Raw genomic sequence first — 24,340 nt, 5'->3', positions numbered from 1 at the left:
ACCGGTGGATAGTTAAGGTACCCACCGCTCTCCCTGTTTCCTTTTCTTTAGCCAGGCAAGCATTTTCCCCGCTCTATCTCCCATTTCGTACACCCTGTGGCGTGTGTAGAGTAATTGTGCCCTGGCTTTTTCTCGCGCCAGTGCTTTATACTCTAGTTGTTTAACAGTTAAGCGGTGTGCAGTGGCCTCGCTGGGTGAGGAGCTGTGCTGTATCTCTAACAGTTGAAGTTCACTTTCTGCCTGCAGTGTTTGCTCATTATGGTGGCGGATATAACCTATTTTTAACGCCAGTGCATGGCCTTTTAGTACCACTTTGTAAGCTTCCCAAATGGTCTGCGCTGAGTCCACTGGTCCCAGATTTTCAGTAAAATAACAGTCTGTCTGCTCGGTGAGCTCCTCCTTTATGTCTGGGGTCAGTAGAAGCCATGGATTAATAACTATAGAGCTACGCTGCATTTATCGGGAAAAGGTAAGCTTGATCCACACTGTGGAGTGATCCGAGATCTCCCTCGGGAGCCTGCGAGGATTATGGAAATGGCCAATGTCCGCTGAGTGCGTAAGAAGTAATCTATGTGGGACATACTGTTATGTGCGTGAGAGTAGTAGGTGTAGTACGACATGTGTGGTTGTAGTGAGCGCCATATGTCTGTCAGTCCCATGGCCTGAACAACCTCCATCATTTGAGTGCTGTGACGGGCGGGGGGTTGCCGGGGAAACCTATCCAGTGCTTTGTCCATGGTCAAGTTAAAGACACTTCCCAGTATCAGGGTACCATAGGGGAGATCAATGAGGATCTTGCCTAAGTCGCTGAGTGCTTCCTTTACCAGCGCTGGTTGGAGATACACTGACACCACATTAATCGGTTTCCCTTCCCAGGTGGCCCCCTTCACTGCGAATCATCCCTGCGCATCTGCCCAAACATGAGTGGGTGTGGGAGCCAGGCCCTTTCGTACTAGGATACCAGTCCCCCTGGAACCAGATGTGAACCCTGTTTGAACCAATAGTTTATACCCCCACCTGCTGAGAGCCTAGCAATTATCACCTATAAGGTGAGTTTCTTGTAGCAATACTAAGTCCGGCGCCTGTCTCTTGAGGTATTGCGACACCACTCCCCGCTTTATTTTGTCTCCCAATCCGTTTACATTCCATGTCAAAATGGACAATTTTGTAATTATAGTACTACCCATGCAGAATTGTTAGTAGGACTAGTGGAGTACATGTTGAGGCCACCAAAAGGGGTGAATGATTACTTCAATGCGTAGGCAACTGTCTGCCCTGACTTGGCCATATATTGCGAAGAACTGCATGACCCTCAGCCGTCTATACCGCGTCAATGTAGCAAGGACACAGTTTCCCAAATCTAGTGTACAACACTGTGCGTCATAACATTTAACAATAAAACCAACAAATGAAACTCCGATTTCCTCTCTCTACCCCCCTGCCGGCGGATTTCAAACTACCCACCGCCCAACAAGGCAGAGTACCGGTCGCCCCCCCCCCCTATACGAGGTGCATGGTGTACAACCCTCCCACCCTCTCCGTTAATGAAGGATGAAAGCATATTACACATCATGTCATGTAGATCTATACTAGTCCCATCTCAAGCTTTAACCATCTGAGCAACATATTATTGGCAGTTCCGTTTGGGTTAGCATTGGTGGATCCAATCTCTTCAGCGACGGGCCTATGAAGAATACCCCAGTACCAGGTGTTTCACCCTGTGCCCAGGGGCCCCAGGGGTCTCCTAGGCTGAAATTTTTAGAGTTTGCAACGTTCCACCTTGTCAGCCCTTCGAGGCAGAGAGCAGCTCCTCCTGAGTTGGGTCGTCCCGAGGTGTGTCACCATAGTTCAGTCTGCTGCCTCAGAGTCTTTAATTTCTACTGCCATTCGGCCTCCTGACTCTTCACCAACTCTGCAGCCATTCCCAGGTCTCTTCTAGAGATGAGAAGAACCAAGTTTTGCCCTCGGATTCGACCCGGAGCTTTGCTGGAAAGAACAGAGTATTTTATTTCTTTCTCTCGTAGAGCTTTCTTGACTGTAATAAAGCTGCGTCTTTGAGCTTGCACTTTGGTGGTGAAGTCCGGGAAAAAAGGTGATTGCGCTATTCTATAGTGTCAATGGTGGGCGGGCACGTGCCGTTTGAAGTATAACATCACGGTCGCGAAAATTGAACACTCATGCTATAATTGGTCTCGGAGGGGCTCCCGGTTTTGGTCTTCTCCCAGGAACCTGATGGGCGCGTTCAATGGAAAAGTAACTGGACAGGCGCTTTGGTTGGAGCTGGGTCAGCACCAGGTCATCAACGAAGAGGTCTGCAGCCGGCCCTTCTGCCCGCTCCGGGATTCCCAGCATGCGTATGTTATTCCTGCGCGCTCTCCCTTCATAGTCGTCGAGGAGTCCTTCCATTTTCACCGGTTGATCATGGAGTTGGGCCACTTGTTGCTTAAGGAGAACAGTGTCCGACGTCCGTATCCTAGTAGCTTCTTTCACTCTATCGTCCATTTTAGCAAGTCGGCCCTGATGAGGGAGACCTCAATGTTGACGGAGTCAATGCGAGTCTCCAGCGAGGTCCACACCCCAGCTATGGCTTCCATGACGTCGTGGAGAGTGAGATTTGATTGAGGGGCCTGTGATGGAGGATCTTTTGTTCCGCCCCTTGGTGGAAGCATCGTCCTCCTTACCCGTTTTGCCCCAGGCAAATTTAGCTAATGTCTTTTGGGCCTGCGTTTTAGATACCCTACCAGTGACCATTGTTGCGCAGGGATAAGCAGCGTCCTCTTAGTTGTGTAGGGCCGTATACCAGTACTCACCGCCGCCTGCTGGGGGGGAAAGGGGGAGGATTTCCCTCCCCTGCCGGCCTGTCTGGTTTTCTGGCAGGGCGAGTGAGGCTGTTCTCAGGTGGGCGAGGAGAAGGGAGGCACCGCACCGGATCGCCGAGTTGTAATGGACAAGCGAGGGGGGGGAACCTGTAACCCCACCACGAGGCCCCCACAGTCCTTTCTGGGCAAGTGCAGTTTTGTTGGTGGCAAGAGTAATAATAAGGCACTGGAGGGTTGCTGGTCCCCGAGTCTCCTTGACTACCGATCACCGTGGGCCCCCACAGATCGGTATGATACCTTATGCTCTCCACTGCTCCGTATGAGCGTAGTGCTCCCTGCGTCTGTCCTGGGCCTCTGATAACTGAAGTGGGGCCTTTACCAGGCACAATTAATGCCCCAGCCTCTTATCCACGGCGGCTCCCCTACTCCACCAGCGCCGCTGATCTCTCGTGCCGCACTGCAGCGTATTATCACAGACGTGCAATCTGACTAGGTTGCGGCTCCTCTTGCGGGATGAAAACTACCACCAGAGGGTGCTCCTACCTCCTGCACCATGATCTAGTAGGCCGCCTGGGCCTTGATTTTCTACCGTGCCGTGATGCCACCACTCAGGCTTCCCCACTGCTGATGCGAACCACCCACAAGCTCCGCTATGTCCGCCGGCAAGTTACAGGATCAGCCTTCAGGGAATCCGGGCCTCCCCCCGGCTTCCGCCGCAGCCCCACGCGCTCACCTCAGTGACTGGAAGTACGGGGAAGGGCCGCCATGATGATTTGCAGGAGTCCCGATTGCGCAGATAGCCGCTCAGTTCTGGCGTGCTCCCCGCAACGGGCCGTACGCACTTGACGGCATAAGCTTCTACTGGATCCATACCCCCGAGAACAAAGGGGTGTCAACTGGTGTGATACCGGATTATATCAGGAAAGACGGCGAGGGCAGCGGAGCCGCCTCTGAGTGCGGCCATTCCTGATGGCTGCTAGCCACGCCCCCCTACATGCTTTCTTATAGAAGATCATGATTGTAAAGTTCAAAGTCTGTGTAAATAAAGATATTGTTTAGTTGTGTGTACATCTAGCTCATAAAAGTTGTTTCGAGAGATATTTTATAATTCTAACAAGGGTAATGTTAATGGCGTTTATTAAGCAACAGAAGAGAGCGTCTGTGGTTTGCAGCTGAAAGGATATTGCAGATTAGATGAGCCTGGGAGTCTTTAATTACCCACAATGTTTGCTTCTGTAGCTGTGTATTGTATTATGTATTACTGATTTCTGTACATTGGCTAGCAAATATGCTTTAGGTAAAGGTTATATGACTTAGGAACAGATTAACCATTCCAGAGGCACGTTGCCCCAAAAGCTGCTTTCTGTACACTCTTTCTTTCGCTTCTTTTTGACAGACAGCTGTTATGTGCACTGTTTTCATGTATGGCCTTCTTCCTAAAAAGCCTTCAAGGAAAACAGTTGGCTTTTTGTTTATTGAAAGGAGATACTTACCGTATTCCAAGAGAGAGATATTCGATGGTCAGAGTAATGCAGCTGTCACAGTCAGTCCTCTTTTGGTATTGTTATATATGTTAGAATAAAATATATGGCTATATTCATTAAAATAAAGACAATAAGGAAACTTGGGGGCAATTTCAATCCTATCTGATTAGTACGCGGAGTTAGAAGAAAGAGTCAAAGGAGCTCCATGCATGCAAAGAATGTCGAGATGTCGATTGAAAGAGGTGGGATTCGTCCAAACATGAACGAATGTTCTAGCTTGCCAGGTGTGATGATTGAGGGACTTTGTACCTTGTTGGGCTTTAACTCTTTAGGAGAAAATGCCAGAAATGTATGATGTCACTGTGTGTGAGTTGTGAGGTAGAGAGTGAAGTGAATTGGGCTAGTGCTAAACTGCTGACTGAACTTGGAATACTAGAGTCCTCATCATTGCTCCTGTCCCGTTCTATGTGTTTTGTAGTGGGTAAGTCTGTATCCGCTTGCGTCTCTGTGACCTTGTGCGCTAAAACTGAGAAACACCATATGGAATCAGTATTATATGTTGCATAAACAAATGGATGGTTAGTTTCTTGGCACCCATCTGGAATTGATCACACTACTGGACAATTATGTAGATTTATGTCATGGATGTTATTTTTTTGTGGGTTTATTGCATTGGCATTTATATGGCAGTGTTTTGCTCTTGTGAGATCCAAAGCGTGTTCTCAGTAAATATTGCTCAGCTGGAGGCAGAGGGTGGAGGGGTTGTAAGGATCAGGCAGACACAATCCTTTCTTATTGTTACCACTTAGTTATGTCAAGAGTTAAATGGATAATTTGCTTGTGTTTTTTGTTGTCTGCAGTGTGAAAAAAAGCTACAGCTTCGACGTCGGCTTTCTTGTGACAAGTGTTGGCTTTTTCAACCAGGAAGATATTCTACTCCTAGGAACAGACTGCAGTGATCGCAAGCTTCTCAGTATCGGCAGGAGATCCCTGAGGAACCTCAGGTACTGTCCTCGGGAGGGGACTCAACGTGTTGAACTGGTATTTTTCAGCAACTTTACCAGACCCTTTATCAGGGAGTCACTCCTAATGAGCAGAGCATTGTGTATAAAGAGGGGCTTCTCTCTGTTTGAGTGTGTGGGGTCTATAAAGTAAAGTTATAAAATGACAACCAGCAGATTTTACCACAATTTTTAACTTCTCCCTTGAGGTCCCCTGTTTACTGTCCTTTACCCCTTTAAGCAAGGTCCCATGCTTTAATGAAGCCTGTCTCCAGTACAGTTATGAAACACTGTTTCATTCTTACTGTGCCTTGGGTTACTGAGATGACAGGACAAAGCCCCTACACGTTGGTGGACAGAGTTTGCAAATATAAAGGTCCTGAGGCATCACCAATTAAATGCTGCAACTCTTCTGTCCAGGTCTGACGTGAGAGATGTCCAGGTGCTGGCTGTTGATTCAGCACCAATCAGGGATCGATAAACAATAACACAAACACAGCCCCATACTCATTCACCCAATTCCCTGATGTGCTGGTATAAGTTTATAAAGTTTGAAAACAAATCAGTTGTTCATAATACAGGCTCATATCTGACACACTAAATACATAACTGAACCTGTATTTCAACTTCTTTTTTCTAGTCAATGGACCTATAGTTAAGTTGATGTCAATAATTAATACTATCTATCTGTCTATCTATCTAGCTATCTATCTATACTACTAAATAATCACAAAACTCTGTGTAAGGTTAACAATGTTTATTGCAAAATAATGTGAAGGTAAAAATGCTCATCATGTACAGGTTTACAAGGCAAACAAAGAATCCATCACAGAGAGAGAGAACATTATCAATGCAAACAGTTTCAAACTCATATCAAAATGAACATATGCAAATGAATGAGTGGATAGACGGAGAGACAGTATTTTCAGAGACAAAAATACATTTGCAAATGATTATGCAAAGTGCAAATCATTAGCTATATTAACCTAAGGAAATCTGAGGAAAACCACCCCTCTGGCTTAAGGGATGGTGGGGGTAATCCCCATGGAAAGATTCGGAGAACAAAGAATTTTTCAGGATACTGCATTCAGGTCAGGAGCAGGAAACATGTAGGCCTCTATCAGCAAACCAATGGACAGTGACGATCTCCCTCTAACTCTGGGCAAACACCGGCACAGCCTCACTCCAGTTTCTGCCATAGCATCGCCTCAGCAAAACCCCTTTACACCCCCCAGGACACCGCAATTATACCCTAAAAACTTACATGTCCAACCCACATTTGTTGAAACATTTTTAGAAAGTCAGTCTCTCATTGTCTAATTTAGGGGGTGTTCTATCACAACACCATAGTCACTGTTTATTTACACATTTCGCATTAGGTTAACCACGTCCCATGAATACACGTATCCTCCAACAAGTAACATGTTGCAACTCTTTACAATTTCATTGTTGGCCTCTGCAGTTTCTGCGGAAGAAGTTTGTACATTTGCACTTGATCCCATGGCCATCCTTGCGTTACTTGGCAGACACACAATAAATCCTTGAAGGTTATCAGCCTTTGCCTTCTCCATTCTCTCTCAGAGCCCGATTTTGAGCTTATTTATTTGTATTTATTTTCTTTAACCCTCGACTGACATGCAAAGATGTAGCCCCATGCTTGCTTAACTACAATAAACAAAACAGACATTATTAATTTCATGAAATATATTTCTCACGGTTTACCAACCACCATTGCACTATCCCACGGTATATTCCTAGCAAGCGCATTAATGTGGACAACAGCATTATTTTTATTCCAAAAGCAGAACACAAATGCGGCCTAGTCTTTCATGCATTAGTACACGCATTAGTGCACACATGCGCAAACCATTTCCTAATGTTTTTCCTGTTTTTGCATGTTATTTCCACAGTACACTCTTAGTAAATGTTACGGAGGACTTAATCTAAGTAGGTTTTATTTTCTCAAAACCCTGCTCCATCAATTCCCCCCTTTGATGGCATTTTTGAGCCATCACAAAAATAACTATTATACCAATTTCCACTTTTATGTTTATCTAAATGACTGTACTTCTTTCCCATTTTGCCATTTTCTCATTTAATTCCTTCATCACTTCATAATAATTTCCTCTCATATATTCTAGTTCTATCTCCTCTCTTTTTCTCTTTCTTGCTCTAGGTTTATTGTCTGACTCTGTCATCTCCTTGTTTCCACATCTACACTTGCAACATTTATATGCCATTATTATTGATAATGTCACTACAGCTATTGAAATAATTGGTATTTAGTATTTTCCTTAATGAGCTACTCCCAAATTTGGAAAACCATTTACCTAAGAGGTGTGGCCCCGCGGCCAGGGCGATTGACGCCGGAATCTGGGGATCACGGTTCGATCCCCGGCGCCGGCGGCAGATTAGCCCAGCACCATGTGACTCTGGGCAATAGCTTGCTTAATCTTCCTGACGGCCCCCAGCGCCTAGAGACCCTTACGGGTGATTGTTCGCGCTTTACAAATGTGGATTATTATTATTATTACCAGTTGAGTCAAATCTTCATGTAATATTGTAATGTTTTCAATATACCCCTCAAGACCGTTACTTTTATCAGGGATATAAGTACATCAATGTTGTATTTTCAACATGCCACAGACTCCGCCCTCTTTTGCCAATAAAATATCACGGGCAAGTAGATTTTGCAAAACCATTGATCTAATTGCAACCATTTCAGTATCAATCATCAAGAAGCCCCATGCAGTATCTGTTGATAAACGACCAATCACTGTGGACAATTTTCGAATTTTATGCAAATTAAGAACAACTCCAACTGTGAAGGTATCAGTGCACCAAAAATATCAACAATTATTTCTGAAAAACTTTCTCTCTTTTTGTGTATTAGTCCATTCTTTATTTAATTGATTTTATTGTTTCTATCAACGGGCTACACCTTGGGAAATACAATTCCAAAATAACAACTACTATACCAATGTGCTGGCAACCTATAATAGGCATTCTTACCGCACACATAATAAGCTCCTGGAAAAACAGGATCAGTTCCACCCTTCAATCCCCATCCACCAGTTATTAAAAAGGTATGTTCACATTCACTAGTACCAATGAAATATTTATTATAGTTGGTTTTTTAGTCTAAACAAAGTGTTCCTTTATGATACCAATCCAGAGACATTGCAGCGTAAGTCTTGCCTTTTTAAAAAAAAAAAATTCCCTCTCTGAAAGCCCATGATGGTGCATGTGACTTCTGTTCAGCAGCTTTTCTTTTGAAATCCTGTCTTCTATCTTCTACCATGTTAATAAAATCTTTTTCTTCATCCCGTAAACTACAGGTAAGATTATGTATATAAGCATATACTATATCTAGTGTCTGAGTAATATGAAAAAATTCTCCCCTGTATCCCGCATTTCTATAACTATACACTTTATTCATATCTTTTCTAATTGGAATTTCTGAAAACACTAAATCTAGGTTTGAATAATAATATTGTAACTTCCCCGTCACGTAAAACAAACTGGTTAGTATACTGCACGACACATCATATGTTAAAGGTAAGTGATCACTTATCATATTATTTTTGTTATTAGTCACCATTAGAACAGGGACAATTACAGTCAATATTAACCACATCAACATGAGTAGTAGGACACTACATAAGCAAACTTCATTACATCTACTTTTTAGACTAGGTTTTTGATGTCCAGTCACTGTATCTCCTGCCATTTTGTAGAGAAAGAAATTCTAACAACTCTCTACATTTTTTTGAGAAACTTGCCCAAAACCACTCGAAAATAGTGTGTCCTGCACCTCAAGGCTTTCTTTTTTACCCTCTCTTTTTCTTTTTTTCTATTTCAAATTCCTGGATCTTTCAATTTATTTTGACTGAAGTAGTTACACCTTAAAAGAAGAAAAAGAAAAGAAAAATACAGTATTATAGTAATACATCCAATCAAATATTATCCATTATATATTGTTTCATACATATCCTATGGACACGCTACTGATGACGATCAGGGAAAGAGTTAGACATATCTTATAGACTAATACTCTATTCTAGTATATAGTCATCCTTAATCTTAATTACATTTTCCATAATATACATTTTAGTTTCCTAGGTCTTCCTATCCCATTTATCTCCTTTCTTTCAACCAATTAATCATAGGTGCCCATATCTCACATCCTTTTTTTCTAGCTCGATGTCCCTTAGTCTCATACAGTGCCATTTCTTGGGTATATATATGAAGGAATCGATAAAACCATGCTAAATAGCTAGGTGCTTCTTCCTCCTTCCAAGCTGTTGCAATCAGTAGCCTTGCTACTGTCATAAATACAAAATCTGTCTGTGATGGTGATAGACCTAGTTTATAATCAAATCCAAATAACATTAATGTCGAGGTTAAGCTAAGATTTTTGTTAATAATTCTTGTCCAGTATTCTTCTATACCGGTTTTAAAGGATATTAGTTTACTGCATGAGGAAAACATATGGATTATATCTGCAGGGCCAGCTTGACATCGAGGGCACATGTCATTCTCCCGTTTCCCCCATTTAAATAGTTTCTCCGGAGTATAATACAAATTAAATATCGTTTTATAATGTTGTGATTTGAGATTGGCCGAGAGAAAATTCTTTTTTGCTAGCTCCAATGTCCGATCTAGATCTATTTCTTCATCTTCTAATTTCTCGATCCATTTAGCCTCAATTTTTCCGATATCATCCAGGAGATTTCTTAGCAAAATATTATAATATTCCCCAATCCGAGCTTTCCCTCGAAAGCCTAGTTCTAAAACTGGTATAGAATCCAATTTAAAGATTTCTTGCGGAAGTGTCTTCAACCAACTCCAGATTTGAATATATTTAAATTGAGATTGTTAATCTATTCCTTTAAGTTTAACCAAATCTGAAAATTTTATACTCTCTAATTTATCATTATACAAATGACTAATTCTATCAATCCCGACCGACGCCCAGCCTCTTGCCATAGCATCATCCATCCCAGCTGGAAACAATGATGAGCCCCACAGTGGGGTATATCTATTATATTTTGTAATTTTTAATTAATTCGTAATTTTCTTCCATACCCCCCAGGCAGATTTTAGACACTTAAATCAAGTTTTTTTGTAATAGCTGGGTTCTATTTTCTTCAAGAACATACCCAAAGCCTCATTGCCAATAGCTAAATGATATATTGATGGCAAATCATTTTCGGAGGAGATCTTATCATTTAATAACGGGACCATTTGTTGTAAAAAAAACTGCCCAATAGTACAATTGTAAATTTGGTGCAGCCCACCCACCTCTATCCTGGGGAAGTGTTAAATATTTTAGTGATCGCCTAATTTTCTGAAATTGCCATACAAAATTAGAGAACATTGTCTCCATTTTCCGGCTAATAGGCCCTGGTATTTCCAATGGAATTGACCGAAATAAGTATAATATTTTTGGAAAAACCTTCATGTTTAAAACATTAATTCTCCCCACAATAGTTAACTGAATTTTATCTATCCGCCTTAAATCTTTCCCAATTTTGTCTAATGTTTTATCAAGGTTATTTGTCCATATTTTATCTAAATCAGCTCCTATCTTTACCCCCAAATAGGTTGCTAATTCAGTTTGTCGTTGATCTAAAATATTACATTTCTTTGAGCAAATAATTTGTGTCTTGCTTCTATTAAGTAAGTATCCAGATCTATTTCCAAATTCCTCCGCCATCTTTTCAATTTCTTTTATTGCTAACTCTGGATCGGACGTCGTAATGGCTATATCGTCTGCATACGCCAGTACTTTCGTTTCATACCCATTAGTTTTCATAGGTCTGATATTGACATTTCTTAATAGTTGTTCAATGAAGGGGTCTAGATAGATGGCAAAAAGAATCGGAGAACATTGACATCCTTGTCTTGTTCCTCTAGCTATTTTTATGGTTGTTGAGGTATTGCCCATGATCTGTAATTTAGCTATTGGGTTATAATACATTGCTCGAATAGCTGTTAAGAGTCGTGGTCCAAACCCCCGTGCTGATAGAGCATCCCATAAGTATTGCCAGGCCACAAGGTCGAAAGCCTTCTCGGCATCTAAAAAAAATGATGCTGTTTTTTCTTCGTTGGCCTCAGCGATATCCAATAGCGATATTACCCTTCTAATATGATCTGTAGTTCCATGGCCTGGGATAAAGCCATGTTGCCATGGCGTAACTAGCTGAGCAATCACCTTCTTTAACCGATTTGCTAGAATTTTTAGAGTAGAGCTTTGCATCCGAATTTATTAATGCAATCGGTCTATGTGAGCCCGGTATCTCTGGCGGTTTATCCTTTTTTGGGAAAACAACAATATCAATCTCTCGCCATGAAATAGGTGGTATGCCTCGAGACTGTACATCTAGAAATAAATCCAGTATTAATGGAGCGAGTTCTGACTGAAGCAGTTTATATATTTCAATTGGGATTTTATCAGGGCCACAAGCCTTCCCATTAGATAGCGAAGCTATTGCAATCAATATTTCTTCCATTTTAAATTCCTCTTCTAATTTTAATTTGGCTCCCTCCTCAACCTTCCTCATCTCTGTACCCCTTATCTCACTGTTCTGTATGGTTGCCCCTATCTTATCCTCTTGATATAGCTTTTGATAAAATTGCTTAAAAACCTCAATAATTTCCTTCGTATTCGTCTCCAGTAAGCCCTTGGTATTCCGTATTTGTACTATATTATTTCTAATCATTCTCTACCGAGTACGAAGAGCCAATAGTTTCCCTGCCTTCTCACCATACTCAAACATTTCTTTTTGGTATATTTGATATGTTTGAGCTACTTGTACCTGGAAATGTTTATTTATTTCACCTTTGACAACGGCAATTTTAGTCCATAGTTCATTCAATATCCTCTGTTCAGCATGTGTAATCTGTTTAGTGTGATCTGTCTCTAACTGTGCAAGTTCTGTCATTAAATCATTAATCATGTTTTGTTTGTTTTTTCTGATGTCCTACATATTTTATCGTTTCCCCACGTAATCCTGCTTTGTACGCATCCCATACCATAATCCTTGAAGCGCTGTATCTATTCATTTCAAAATATTCTTTCGTCCAGCTTTTTATATAGCCTTTATTTGTTTCATCAACTAATAATTTACGGTCAAATGTCCATTGCCGTATTTCCTGATTTTGACATTGTTGCCAATCTATTTTTAATATCAATGGATTGTGGTCAGAGAAAGTTTGTGGCATTTTCTTAATTTCCATATTTTCCAATAATGGAGTAGAGACCATAAAATAATCTAAGCGTACATATTTCTTATGTGGGTGCGAATAGTATGTATATCCCGGATCATTAAAATACTGATATACCCAGGCATCAGTTAGCCTATATCGCCCGGTAAACCTGTGGCTTCCTTCCTTGATACTGATACTGAGTAAAGGTTGACTGCACATTATCTTTGTGTATATTAAAATCTCCACAGATTATGAAGGGAGTCGACCAGGTTGCTAGCTCTACTTCTAAATCTGCCCAAATTTTTGGGTCATCTTGATTAGAGCCAAACACCGTAGCTATTGTTAACCCCGTTTCTAATGTGACAATGACCCATCTACCCCCCTTATCTGCCAAAATACGTTTTACATGTCCAAATATATCGCCACTCATCTTATTGTTGTAGTCTGTGTAGAGCATATTGCCATTTCATATCCTCTTATCTGCAACTGTTTTTTATTAGCCCATGAAATAGGCGTTTCCTGTAGACATATAACTTCTGGATTCCAGAATCGTAAAATTTCAAAAACCCTTTCTCTTTTCTTCCTATTGATCAATCCTCCCACATTTACTGAACACACCCCAACGTTACCCATAGCGTTTCCTTCTAATTCTTTCTTTCATGTAATCTACCATCTCTTTTAACATATTTATTCTATCTCTCCCTCTTCTATCTGCTCTGCCCTGCTTAAGTTTTTCCCCTCTTTTCACCACCTTACCAGCCCCCCCTTCTTCCCCACCCTGTCTGACCCTTGCCCCCCCTTCCCCCCTCCCTTCCCCTTGGAAGTTTCCAGACCTAGGTCTGGCATTAGATGGATACAAAGCCATATCCCCCAATCCGTCCCACCCCTCCTTCTTGTAATGCAAATATCTTACAGTTTTCCTTAAATTTTCATAGGACATAATACTCCGGTTAACTCCTAAATTTCCAGATCATTGATTTATGGTAATCAATCATGTATCTCTTATTTCTTTAATTCATCTAAAAAATCTTTAGCCTTAACTTCCGAAGTAAAAAATCGAGATCTATCCCCAATCACAACTTTTAGTTTGGCTGGATTCATAAGATAGGCCTGGGCACCATTCTCTCGAAATATATTTATCATTTGTCGCAGGCGCCATCGCCTCTCTACAGTAACATGGCAAAAATCAGGTCGTGTAAAAAACTCAAGCCCCTCAATCTGACATTTCTTGTCTGGCCTTGCTTTCTCAAATATGGCCTGTCTAAGAAGATAGTTCCCGAAATATACCAATACAGCTCTAGGCTTTTCATCATTTCGTGTGTGCTGCTTAACATTTAGCGGAATTCGGTGAGCTCTCTGGATTTCTTGTGACCAGTTCCAGCCTGTAAGCTCGGGGTAGGCTTTAGCCAATATATCGATCATAAAGAGACGTAAATCCGTCCGTCCCCCCTTATCCTCTGGTATGCCCAAAAAACTTAAATTGTTCCTGCGCTGGCGATTTTCTTGTTCCTCAATTTTCCACTGGATATCCTCCAGTCTTGCCTCTTGTGCTTCAACTTGTTTTTGGGCTGCCATAACATCCATTTTCAAATTTTCTGTTCTCGTCTCCAACATTGTAAGTCTATCTGAGATTTCTCCACAAACTTTAGCAATTTTGCGGACTGAGCCTTGCATCTTACGTATGGCTGTTTGTGTCCACTTATTTTCCTGTTTACTTTTCATCCGATGAGCCAATACAGATTGCAATATAGTGTTAATCGTTGTATTTAAGTTGTTTCCCAGCCCTGACATCTGATCTCCAGTAAGTTGAGTTGTGGGTGTATAATCCCACTGCAGTTCGTGTCTTTCGGGTCTTTCCTGATCAGGGAGAGTAGGCGTCTGGCTGCCCTTCCTTCTGATTGTAGCAGAGTCCTGCCCAATAGCATCTGATTTGTTTCCCAAATCGCTCTCATCCTCAGTTGAGCTCGAAATCATAGATGATTCCTCAATTGAAGTTGTTCCATCGGAAAGAGAAAAAAAGGGCTCTAACATTTCTTGCTCGATATCTGTTATATGCTGCCTCTTATTAGCTATTAGCTGGCCCTCAGTTACATTGTAAATCTTGGGTCCTTGTCCTTGTCTTTGTTGCCTAGAGCTTCCTGATGGTTTCTTATTCCAATTTTTAAAGGTAGTCTTATTTCTAGATTTCCCCCCCCCTTCTTTCACTTTTTGATGCTATCATACTGATATTCGAATCCTTTCCCTGTTCCTTCTCTCTTACATCCGTGCGGGAGCAATCAGTTCGTAGTGCTATTGTTTCTGAGTCAGCTTGTACCTCACCTTCATGATCTTCAGTCCGAGCAGTATCATTATTTACAATGTTATTCATTTGAACTGCTCGAACTAAGATGTTATTCAGCCGGTCTGGTACACCTGCTTGTTGAGCTCCCTCCCCAGTATCAGCAGAATCAGCTGTGATTACAGTATCCGGAGTCTCTAAACTCGAAATTTTATTTGATAAACCCCCTCCTGCACCTGTCTGACCTGTTCAGCGTGCTCAGCCTGTTCTGCTTGCTCAGCCTGGACTGATGGAGGTTCAACTGCGAGGTTGATCAGCGTTGGGGAGTAGCGTCTCTGGCAAGATCCTTTTCGAGTTCCAATTCCAGCCCTTCACTGTCTTGCTGAATTTGAGCTACCAAACTAGTGGCAGCAGTCAGTTTCTTCTTTCCTGAAAACAGCTCCACAATTGTCGGGACGGTCATGAGCTGGCAAATCCACATCTGCTTTTCCCTTTCGCCTTTTTTCCTCGGTGGGATCCTTTCGATTCACCGTCTGCCCGCGGCGTCCTTGTTGCCGCGAAGCTCCCGGCGTTGTCCCATCCATTGTCAGCGTCTCCGCCGGCGGACTTAGAGCAACCGCTGCTGCCTTCCCTCGCGTCAAGACTGCCGCAGCCGCGGCGGCCGCTGTCACGGGACCCTTCGGCTTCATGTCAGCCTGGGTATCTCCGATACAACAGCTCCGGCAAGTCCCCGGCTGCTGCACTTCACAGGTACGTCTCAGCTCCCTTATCTGCTGTCTTAATATCGCGGAGCAAGGAGGGGTGCACTGACAGGAATAATCTTGTAATAGATCCAGTATTGCATCAGCAATTTCTTTTAACATCGTGGACACATTTTATACACTTTTGGAGCAGGGTTCTAGATCGGGGGATTAGCCTTGTAAGCGGTGCCTCAGCGCTGCCTCAGCCTCCCGCCATCTTGCTTCCCTCCCTAGTTCTTTTTAAGGTGGTTTCAATTTGCTTTCGTCAATTTGTCCAGTACCAGAACTAACTTCTCTTTTTATTGGATCCGTGCTTTCAGTTTCTTCCAGTATCACATATGTCCATTCTGGAGCTGTGTATTTCTTTCTCCGAATTCTTATCCTCTTGTTCTTCGCACTACATCTTCCTCTGATTCTTCTAGTTCATTTTGGCTTGAAATTTCATTTATTTGTTTTCTCTTTTCAAGAGTGTATTTCAGTCTTTTCACTCACTTGGCCAATAGTCACCCTTTTTGCTCTCTTAGCTTGAATCACTTCTTCACCTTCTTTTTCTGGTTCACAAGTTTTTTTTATTTAGCCCTTTTCTTTGTTGTACTTCCTCTTTATTTTCAGTAACTTTCTCTTCTTCTTGCTCAACAACAGTCTTATGAGACCCAGTAGCTGGTGCCCACTCTACTTTACTTGTGCTTGGTTGTTCATAATCCACTTGCTTGTCAGAATCTGTCACTTTAGCTTCACAACCTCCAGCTTCTGGTTACTTATTTCCATTGACCAGCTGCTGCTCACCTTCTTTTTCAAGTGGACTTGGGACTCTTATTGTATGACTTGCATGTATCCAATTTGCAAAGCCACCATACTTCACTGCTGTCATTGTCACGAAAGTAATCTGATATGGTCCATGCCATCTGGGTTCTAAACACGACTTCCTCACGTGTTTCTTGACAAGAACCCACTCTTCTGGACACAGATCATTTGCTTTATCCGGCTGTGTTGTGGTTGCAATTTCTCCAACCTGATGAGACACAGAACGCACCAGATCAGCCAATCCTTTGCAATAATCAAGCACTAGATCATCAGAAATATTCATCAGTTTGTTTGCTGGTACAATCGCTTGTCTCATTGCTTTTCTCATTAGGACTTCATAAGGACTCAATCCAGTCTTTTTATCTGGAATGCTTTTAAGACTCATCAAAACCAGGGCTAAAGCATCAGGCCTTTTCAGTGTTGTGGATGCACACACCTTTCCCAGTCTAGATTTTATAGTGCCATTTATTTGCTTGACCACTCCAGATTCTTCTGGTCGATAGGCACAGTGCAGCTTTTGCTCAATTTGTAATGCTGTACAAATCATCCGAATTATCTCATTGTTAAAATGTGATCCCCTATCTGTTTCTAAAGAGACTGGAAATCCAAACCTTGGTATTAATTCTCTCAAAAGCAATTTTGCAACTGTAAGACTGTCATTCCTTCTTGTTGGATAGGCCTCTACCCAACGAGAAAACAAACCAACAACTAACATATATTTTAGTCCATTATATGGGGGAAGCTCAATAAAATCGAGCTGAAGCCTCGTAAATGGTCCTGCTGCCTTTCCAATTCTTCCCCTACTAACAACTGTCTTTCTGCCTGGATTTGCTGCTGACATATAGAACACCTCTGGCATAGACTCCCTGCAATGACTCTGAACTTAGGGTGACCAACTGGCATGGGTGTGAATTCAGGACGGGTAGTGTAAAAATTCAGGACAAAGGGTCAAAATTCAGGAAAAAAATTCAGGACGGAGGGTCAAGATTCAGGACAAAAATTCGGGACAAAGGGCAAGTTTTACCGACACTACAAATTAGGTTGTGCAATAGTATGTAAGTAAATAGACAACAAACATAAGTACAAGTCAAAATAAGTTTATATTAGGTTAAAAAGTAGTACAGCACACCAAGCAAAATTTGACCACGGAAATTAGAGTTTTGACACAGGTAATATTAGTTTTGGTGCTAGTGTTTGAAATTATATTTTTTCCCTGAAGTAGCACACTTCACAAGCTCTTTGTTCTTAAGAGCTAATTGGTAGAAGTTAGCACACAAATGTTTCAGGTTGGCCTGGATCTGCAATTCTGCCTTAAGATCCACATCACACCTATTTCGTGTGTCAGTCCATGTGAACTTCAACTGAGAAAAAAATCCTTTCAGTAGGTGCATTACTGCCTGGCAAGCTAAGTATAAATGATATTATTTTTTTTATGTTGGGGACATCACAAGGCAACTTGGACAAAGCATTCAGCCATTTCGGCGCACATGGCAAGTCTGTGCCTGCCACAGCGCGCACAGCGGGAACAATTACACTATACTCATTAAATAAATGTTGCAGTTCTAAATGCCGGGTCAAGTTAACTGCATCAGCAGCTTCGCAGAGGTGCTGGACAGTGGCTCTCTGAAAAATCAAACCATTTTTCTAAATACTTTAAGGAGCGCTCCAAATATTTCAAAAAATCGCCCTTTATGCTTGCGCTTAACTCTGAGTCATGGGACACCAAATATCTGTGTACTTGGAAACCAAAGATCAGATTCTCAAGTCTGTCCTTTAAGTTCCTTAATATTCTGAAGATGCCTGGTACCTCTGGGGCGCTCACCTCACCCTTCTCCAGCTGCAGGATACACGTGATAAAAATGACCAAAATGTCGTGCACAAAGAAAAGGTAAACCTCGCCTTGTGACATAGTAGCCTCCCCGCTTTCAAGTCCTAGAAAATCTCATATTACTCTGGGGTTTTTTTCTAGCCCCAGGGAAAGGAAATAAGATTGTAATGCTGCCCAGCACTTCAACAGTTGTGCAATGGCTGGGAACAACGTGAGCCACTGTGTTGGGACATGCCGAAATAAAGGCTGCCACTCTAGGTCCACAAAAGCGAAAAACTCTTTCTACTCCGCTGTCCGCTATGCGGAAGAAGAGAAATGGCCGTAGACTTTTAGAACAAAGGATTCTACATCCATTGAAAGTTCATTAATAGCATGTTTATCACAGTTATGCAGGATATGGGCAGAACAGGTTGCAGGCAGAATGTCTCCATTTGCTCCCTTCAAGAGCTGAAACACAGAATGATGTTGTCCATAGTTGACACTTGCGTTGTCCCCACAGTATGCTGTGACGTGCTCCATTTTCAAACCATGGTTATTTAAATTTGTGGTGATCTGCTGTGCAATAGCTGTAGCAGTCTCTGCTGCATCCCCGTAGAAATCCAGCAGAGTGTAGGCCACACCGGAGGTGAAATTAAAGTCCTGCAACAGAAGTGGGTAGAGTTTAATTTTACCTTTGTTTGAGGCATCACTGCAAACGGAAGAATATCCATCTTTTAAGTCTTCTTGTGCTTGCTGCAACGATAGAGGTGCAAGCACATTCACAGTGATGCTCGATGTCTTTGTGCGGCCACAGGATGCTTTCATCGCAGTGGATGAGTCGGGATACATTACTTGCTTAGCTTGATGCCACAATCCAGGGAGCGGTAGGAGATGTGATGCTTCACAGCATGGTACACCTGAGTCACCTCAGCAGCTGTGACCTAAAATGTAAAAAAAGAATACACAAAGGTAGAAGTACACAAAGAAAATCTCCATTGGTGAAGAAAACAGTGGCCACAATGGCGCTTAGAACTGCAAATTTAAACTAAAGTGTCAGCTGGTAACCCAAAAGCAATTATGATGTGCCCTTAAAATAAACAGTGTGAGAAACGCGCGGAAAAGGCAACCTGACTTGGTAAACACTGCTGCACATTTAAAGAAAGTAACAGAAAATTGTTAGATAGCTCGCCTATTCAGTTTGGGAGACTTAGAGTGTGACAAAGCAAGAAGAGTGTACAAGAATTACATTAAACCTATGTCACAATATGTTGAAGCAAGCAATGACTTACTTTGGATACTTCTGGCTGGAAGCTTGGTTGCAGGTAAGCTGACATTGAGGCCATCTTTGCCCTGCCTGACACATTTTTCTTATGCTGTGCTCCTGCTTAATGGGTTTTGATATCACGCTCTCCTCCATGGGCAATGGAAAAGCCTTTATTGCAGAGGTTGCACCTGGCCTTGTACACATCTTCTGACACCTTGTGGATGTTGCGGTGTGAAAGTTCCCATTCTGGTCTGTACGTCACAAAGCGCTTTTTTGCTCATTTCTTGGGTGGCTCTTGCATGGAGTTTGCCTGCGATGTAGATGTTGCATCCGGATATTGCTACTATCCGATGTGAAGAATTACTCTGCAGCACCTTCGACTGACTCATAATCAGACATTGCATTTTTTCCCTTAAAGTACTCTGTAAAATACCCAACACATTTGCTTGTATATTCTTACTGTATTCAGTGAAGGAAATAAAACATATCAGGGGCTTACTTTCCTCTCACTCACTGGACTGCCACCTCACCAATACTGGCCATAGTGGAATAGAAGGACTTCTATGAAGCCCAATAAGTCATAAAGGCTCCGTCTAACCAGGCCCAGTGTTAAGTTGAAAGCTCAAGTGAAACACACATGCATTAGGGTAAACTATATAAAAGGGTGCACTTACATGTGGCATGACCTACCCTATAAATCCTTATTAGATTATAGGGTAGGAGTATTGTACCTACCTACAAGTCCCTAGTATATAATAGGGGCTGCATTAGGGCAAATTATATAAAAGGGTGCACTTACATTTGGCATGACCTACCCTATAAATCCCTAGTAGATTATAGGGTAGGGGTATTAAACCTACCTATAGGTCCCTAGTATAAAATAGGGCCTGGCTCTTTTGAGACCAGTAGCCCTATCTGCACTTGCTTGTGTGCACTGCTGAGTACCTGAGGCCAAAGTACTACTACACTTTTCATAACCCGCCACCCCCCCCCAAAAAACACCCCACAAACGTCCACCTTGCAGGCTCTGTTAACCTCACATCTCCTGCTCACTGCATCACCTTTTAGGGACCAGATTTAGTAAATGGCATGAAATAAATTGAGCGAATGGAAAAACGGACTGTAGCCCCATGTTTACATCAAGTCCACAATAAAAAATATTGTGTGATGCTATGCACTGAAGTTTGAAGGGAATCACGGTGGTTAAGGTGAGATCGACAAGCAGCAGGAAGAAAAAACATCCTTAGATATAAGTAAGAAATGTTCTACACAAAGGAAGAGCATGCTCACCCACAATACATCTTTGAGATCCAAAAATGCAACTTTCTGAAAGCTTAGCAATCCAAAAATAACATCCACTTGTAGTGCACCTCACCACAGGAGTATGTATGTTGGGTTTACGGCAAATAAATTAAGGCATTCAGGACACAGTGCAATGCTGGGTTGCAAGTGGCATGTTCATCTGTAACATTAGTGACCCGCTGCTGAATTATAATATTGAAAGCACACTTTCCTTGCCTGAACAGTAGCTGTAAACTCATTTACAATTTGTACCAGCCTGCCTGTTTGTGACCTCGCCAAACAGGGCATCAAAGAGCTGAAATTGATAATAAATTCAAAGGTGTTGTGAAGAGAGGCCCCCCAAAATCCTTAAGATGTGACTTGGAATTGCACAAGGGAGAATATAGTATGACAGCATATGAAAATAAAAATAATCTCAACCGAACGTATAGTAACTCAACCTAAGTAAATAAAAAATAGAATTAAACATCACCAACAACGTTCAACGTGTCACCTCAACCGAAAATAACTCCACATACTCAGTGCCTAAATTAATGCAACTTAGCTTAGCTTAGCACGTTGCGCTGACTAGAGTGCTGAGTTGCCTTACTTTAGGCACTCAGTATGTGGAGTTATTTTCGGTTGAGGTGACAACTTGTGCATTCTACTATCACGCAACATGATTAGGCCTAAACATATTACTGTGACCGGAGTCAGTCTTTTTTATGCTGATCTGGTCACCCGAGACTGAGGCATAGGGGAATCACAGCATTTTCAAAACTGAAATGTTTAAACAAACTTAAACGTAGGATAAGAAGTCAGAGGCGGACTTTCCTACAGGGCCATTTTATGTTTTCACCTTAATTGTGCAAGTATCTTAAAATACTCTTAAATGGACACTGCCTCCTCTATTTATGAAACCTGCCCGAGTTCTGCATACATTTTCTGATCCTGGCCATGTGCAATTTCTTTTTGTTTCCTCGACTTCGTGCAGGTACAGGCAGTGCTTTTTCCCCATACTCAGTGGCAACACAGATTGGATAACACCTCTGTCTTATCAGCCTCTTAGCATTTAAATAAGACCAATATGAATAGGAGGAATTTACTAAAAATGTTGGGGGGGGGGCTGGTTCTCGTTCTTTAGGGAGGAGCCTTTTAAGGACACAGCCTGTAAAATGGCGTTGTCCTATGCACACATATTACTGCTTTGCAAGTTACGTAATTGAGAGCAACCCATTAACATTGTGGCAAGGCATGAGTCCATTTCACCTGCAGGATGGACCTGTGTTGTTTATTCATTTTGTTCCAAACGTATATCTTCTCTTAAATATTTATACCACGATCTCTGTAGAAGCGTTGTGTATTTATAAAGTGATCTGCACCTAGGACTTCCCATTTACAACATGCAGCTAGGCGGTGGAGCAGTAAAAATGAATGGTAATCGGGTTTCCTATCTTTGTGACCTCTGTGCCGTTTACTGAAGGTAAATTCTGTTAAGCTGCAATGTCATTTTCAGGGACCAGGACTTATTATTCATCATCAGACTTTGTTACAGAGCAAGAGAGAGAAGCAGAAAAGGGGGAAGAAGAAGGAAGAGAAAAATAGGAAAGCAGTGACAAAGGGAGAAAGCAGGGATTAAAAAGAATATTCAAGTTGAGTAGACAGACAGGCAGTGGAAGGAGGTGGAAGAAAGAGGCAGGAGGTGGAATCAAGACTAGCAGCTCGGTATTCTGCAACCACAGCATTGGGCAGTGATAGCAGTGGTCTCCTATAAAGTTCACTTCGGCACTTTAAAAAAAAAATTATGAAACACTGTATGTCCGCTTCAGTGTAGAATAGGATTGCCTTTAGCACTCTGCAAAGACGTGCCTGACTTGGTCAATCATATATTCTTTTTTAGGGTCTTTATTTGGTTTTGTGTAAACCTCTGTATGATTGCAGTACAACCAATTCTAGCAATTGCTTTTTCTTATTTATGCATCAAATAACATTGAGTATTTTAGACAAAGATATTAAACTCTTTTAGAAATAGGTTTCTTGATCCTCTCCTTCTCGGTGAACCACCAGTAAATGGCAGGAAGGTTAGGCAGTGTTAAGTAAATAAATAAGAGATTATAGGAAGAGAAGCAGACATATCAGTTTTGATCACCCACAAGGTATGCTCCACCTTTTAATCTTCGTGTGGTTAAAATATTGAGTATCATCGAGTTTGGTAATCGTAAAAAATGCGTTTACTAAGCTATGCAGCTGATAGCAGGTGTCACCACTGAAAGGGTTTATTCAGACCCCAGCGTTAACACGAAGCACATTAAATTGATCGAGAACAGGGTGTGCTTTTAAACTCCATTATCATTTTACTGGTAAAAAATGGAGAAAATGTGCTGATGCTTTTTCTGGAAAACAAATGTACATACGCCAATACCACATTTAAAAAAATGTTCACATAAACAATACCACTGAAGTAAAATCAAAATAAGCTCATGATAAAAGTCAACACACATTTTGTATCTGTTTTTGCGCTTTATATTTTGATTTTATAGAACATGTATTAATTCAAACAAGTTTTTTTAACTTACCGATCACCAAATAGGAATGCGGTGGTGTTTGCTGGGTAACGGCGGGTCCACGATAGGCTGGTGATTCCGGTCCGGGTCTTTCTCCTCTTGCAGACTGGCAGTAGCGGCACACAGGAGCCTACAGGTCAGGGGTCCAGTCCGGGTCCCGAAAAATTTAAAAAGGGAAAGGCTCGAAATGTGCTCTGCACATCCAGAAGTACCGTGGCTGGGTACTCTAAAGCTGTTCTCCTGCAGTGTACCAGCGTGCTCTAGGATTGGCTGATGGCTTTCAAGCCAATCCTAGATCGCTTTGTTTGTTCTCCACAGCAAACATTGGAGCAACGGTTGGCGAAGAAAGGCACATGATTGGCTGTCACCCAACAGCAGGTAAAATTACAGACAAATGGCGTCCGTTAAAGAAACCTTCACGGACAACGGACAGATGGACAAAATTACGGACTGTCCGTGAAATTTACGGACGGTTGGTCACCCTATCTGAACTTAGGGTTATACCATGACTGCTTGAAGAGCCTGATCATTGCATCTCTTCCAACATGTGCAATTCCATGGTATTGAAGTAGCACCTTTAGGAAAGACGTCATCACGGTAGCACTCAAGTGGCGGATTTCCGCTTTAAGGAAAGGTACAAACGTTGTTGTGGTAATTATGGTTGCTTTAATTCATGTGTCATAACGTATGATAATTCTCATACGATAAAATTGGATTCAAATGATGGTGAATATCGCTGTTACATATTCAACAGTTTGGCGAACAATTTATTCAGATGTCCCCGATGCATTTCGGGACTCGCCCTTCGTCAGGGGGATGTTTCTACAAGAGAAAAAAGGGAAAATAGGCATAGATCCAGGATGTAGGGTAACAATGTCATGTAGTGTGAATTAGTATGTGAAATGAGTAACGGAAAAGGTTCTAAGTCCAAGCGTGCTATTAGTTAAAACGCTGATATGTAATAGAGTTAAAAGAAGCAGCTCGTCGACCGTAGACCAACTGAAAGAATGAAACCCGTGGGTGAAAAGGTACCCGTTGTGATTACACAAGGAAAATGAAATGTAGCGGGGTTTGCGCGGCTTACAG

General features: G+C 42.0%; 1 protein-coding gene and 1 pseudogene across 7 annotated transcripts in view; one reads left to right on the top strand and one right to left on the bottom strand.

Moving 5' to 3' along the window:
* The window catches only part of LOC146811566 (telomerase protein component 1-like), a 1,575,504-nt gene that overhangs the window by 1,402,676 nt on the left and 148,488 nt on the right, over window positions 1-24,340 (top strand). For 6 of the 7 annotated variants that reach the window (XM_085618541.1, XM_085618539.1, XM_085618543.1 and 3 more), the window contains one exon: window positions 5,164-5,307. The exons of the other annotated variant lie outside the window; for it this stretch is intronic. In XM_085618541.1, the coding sequence (XP_085474667.1) occupies window positions 5,164-5,307 (144 nt within the window). The remainder of the gene's footprint in view (window positions 1-5,163; window positions 5,308-24,340) is intronic. 7 annotated transcript variants of the gene reach the window in all.
* LOC146811568 (uncharacterized) lies at window positions 18,464-19,808 on the bottom strand (annotated as a pseudogene).

Source organism: Triturus cristatus, chromosome 7, assembly GCF_964204655.1.
Source record: "Triturus cristatus chromosome 7, aTriCri1.1, whole genome shotgun sequence".
Lineage (NCBI taxonomy): Eukaryota > Metazoa > Chordata > Amphibia > Caudata > Salamandridae > Triturus > Triturus cristatus.
Note: the sequence above shows the minus strand (reverse complement) of the source record. Positions and strands in the feature narration are given on the sequence as shown.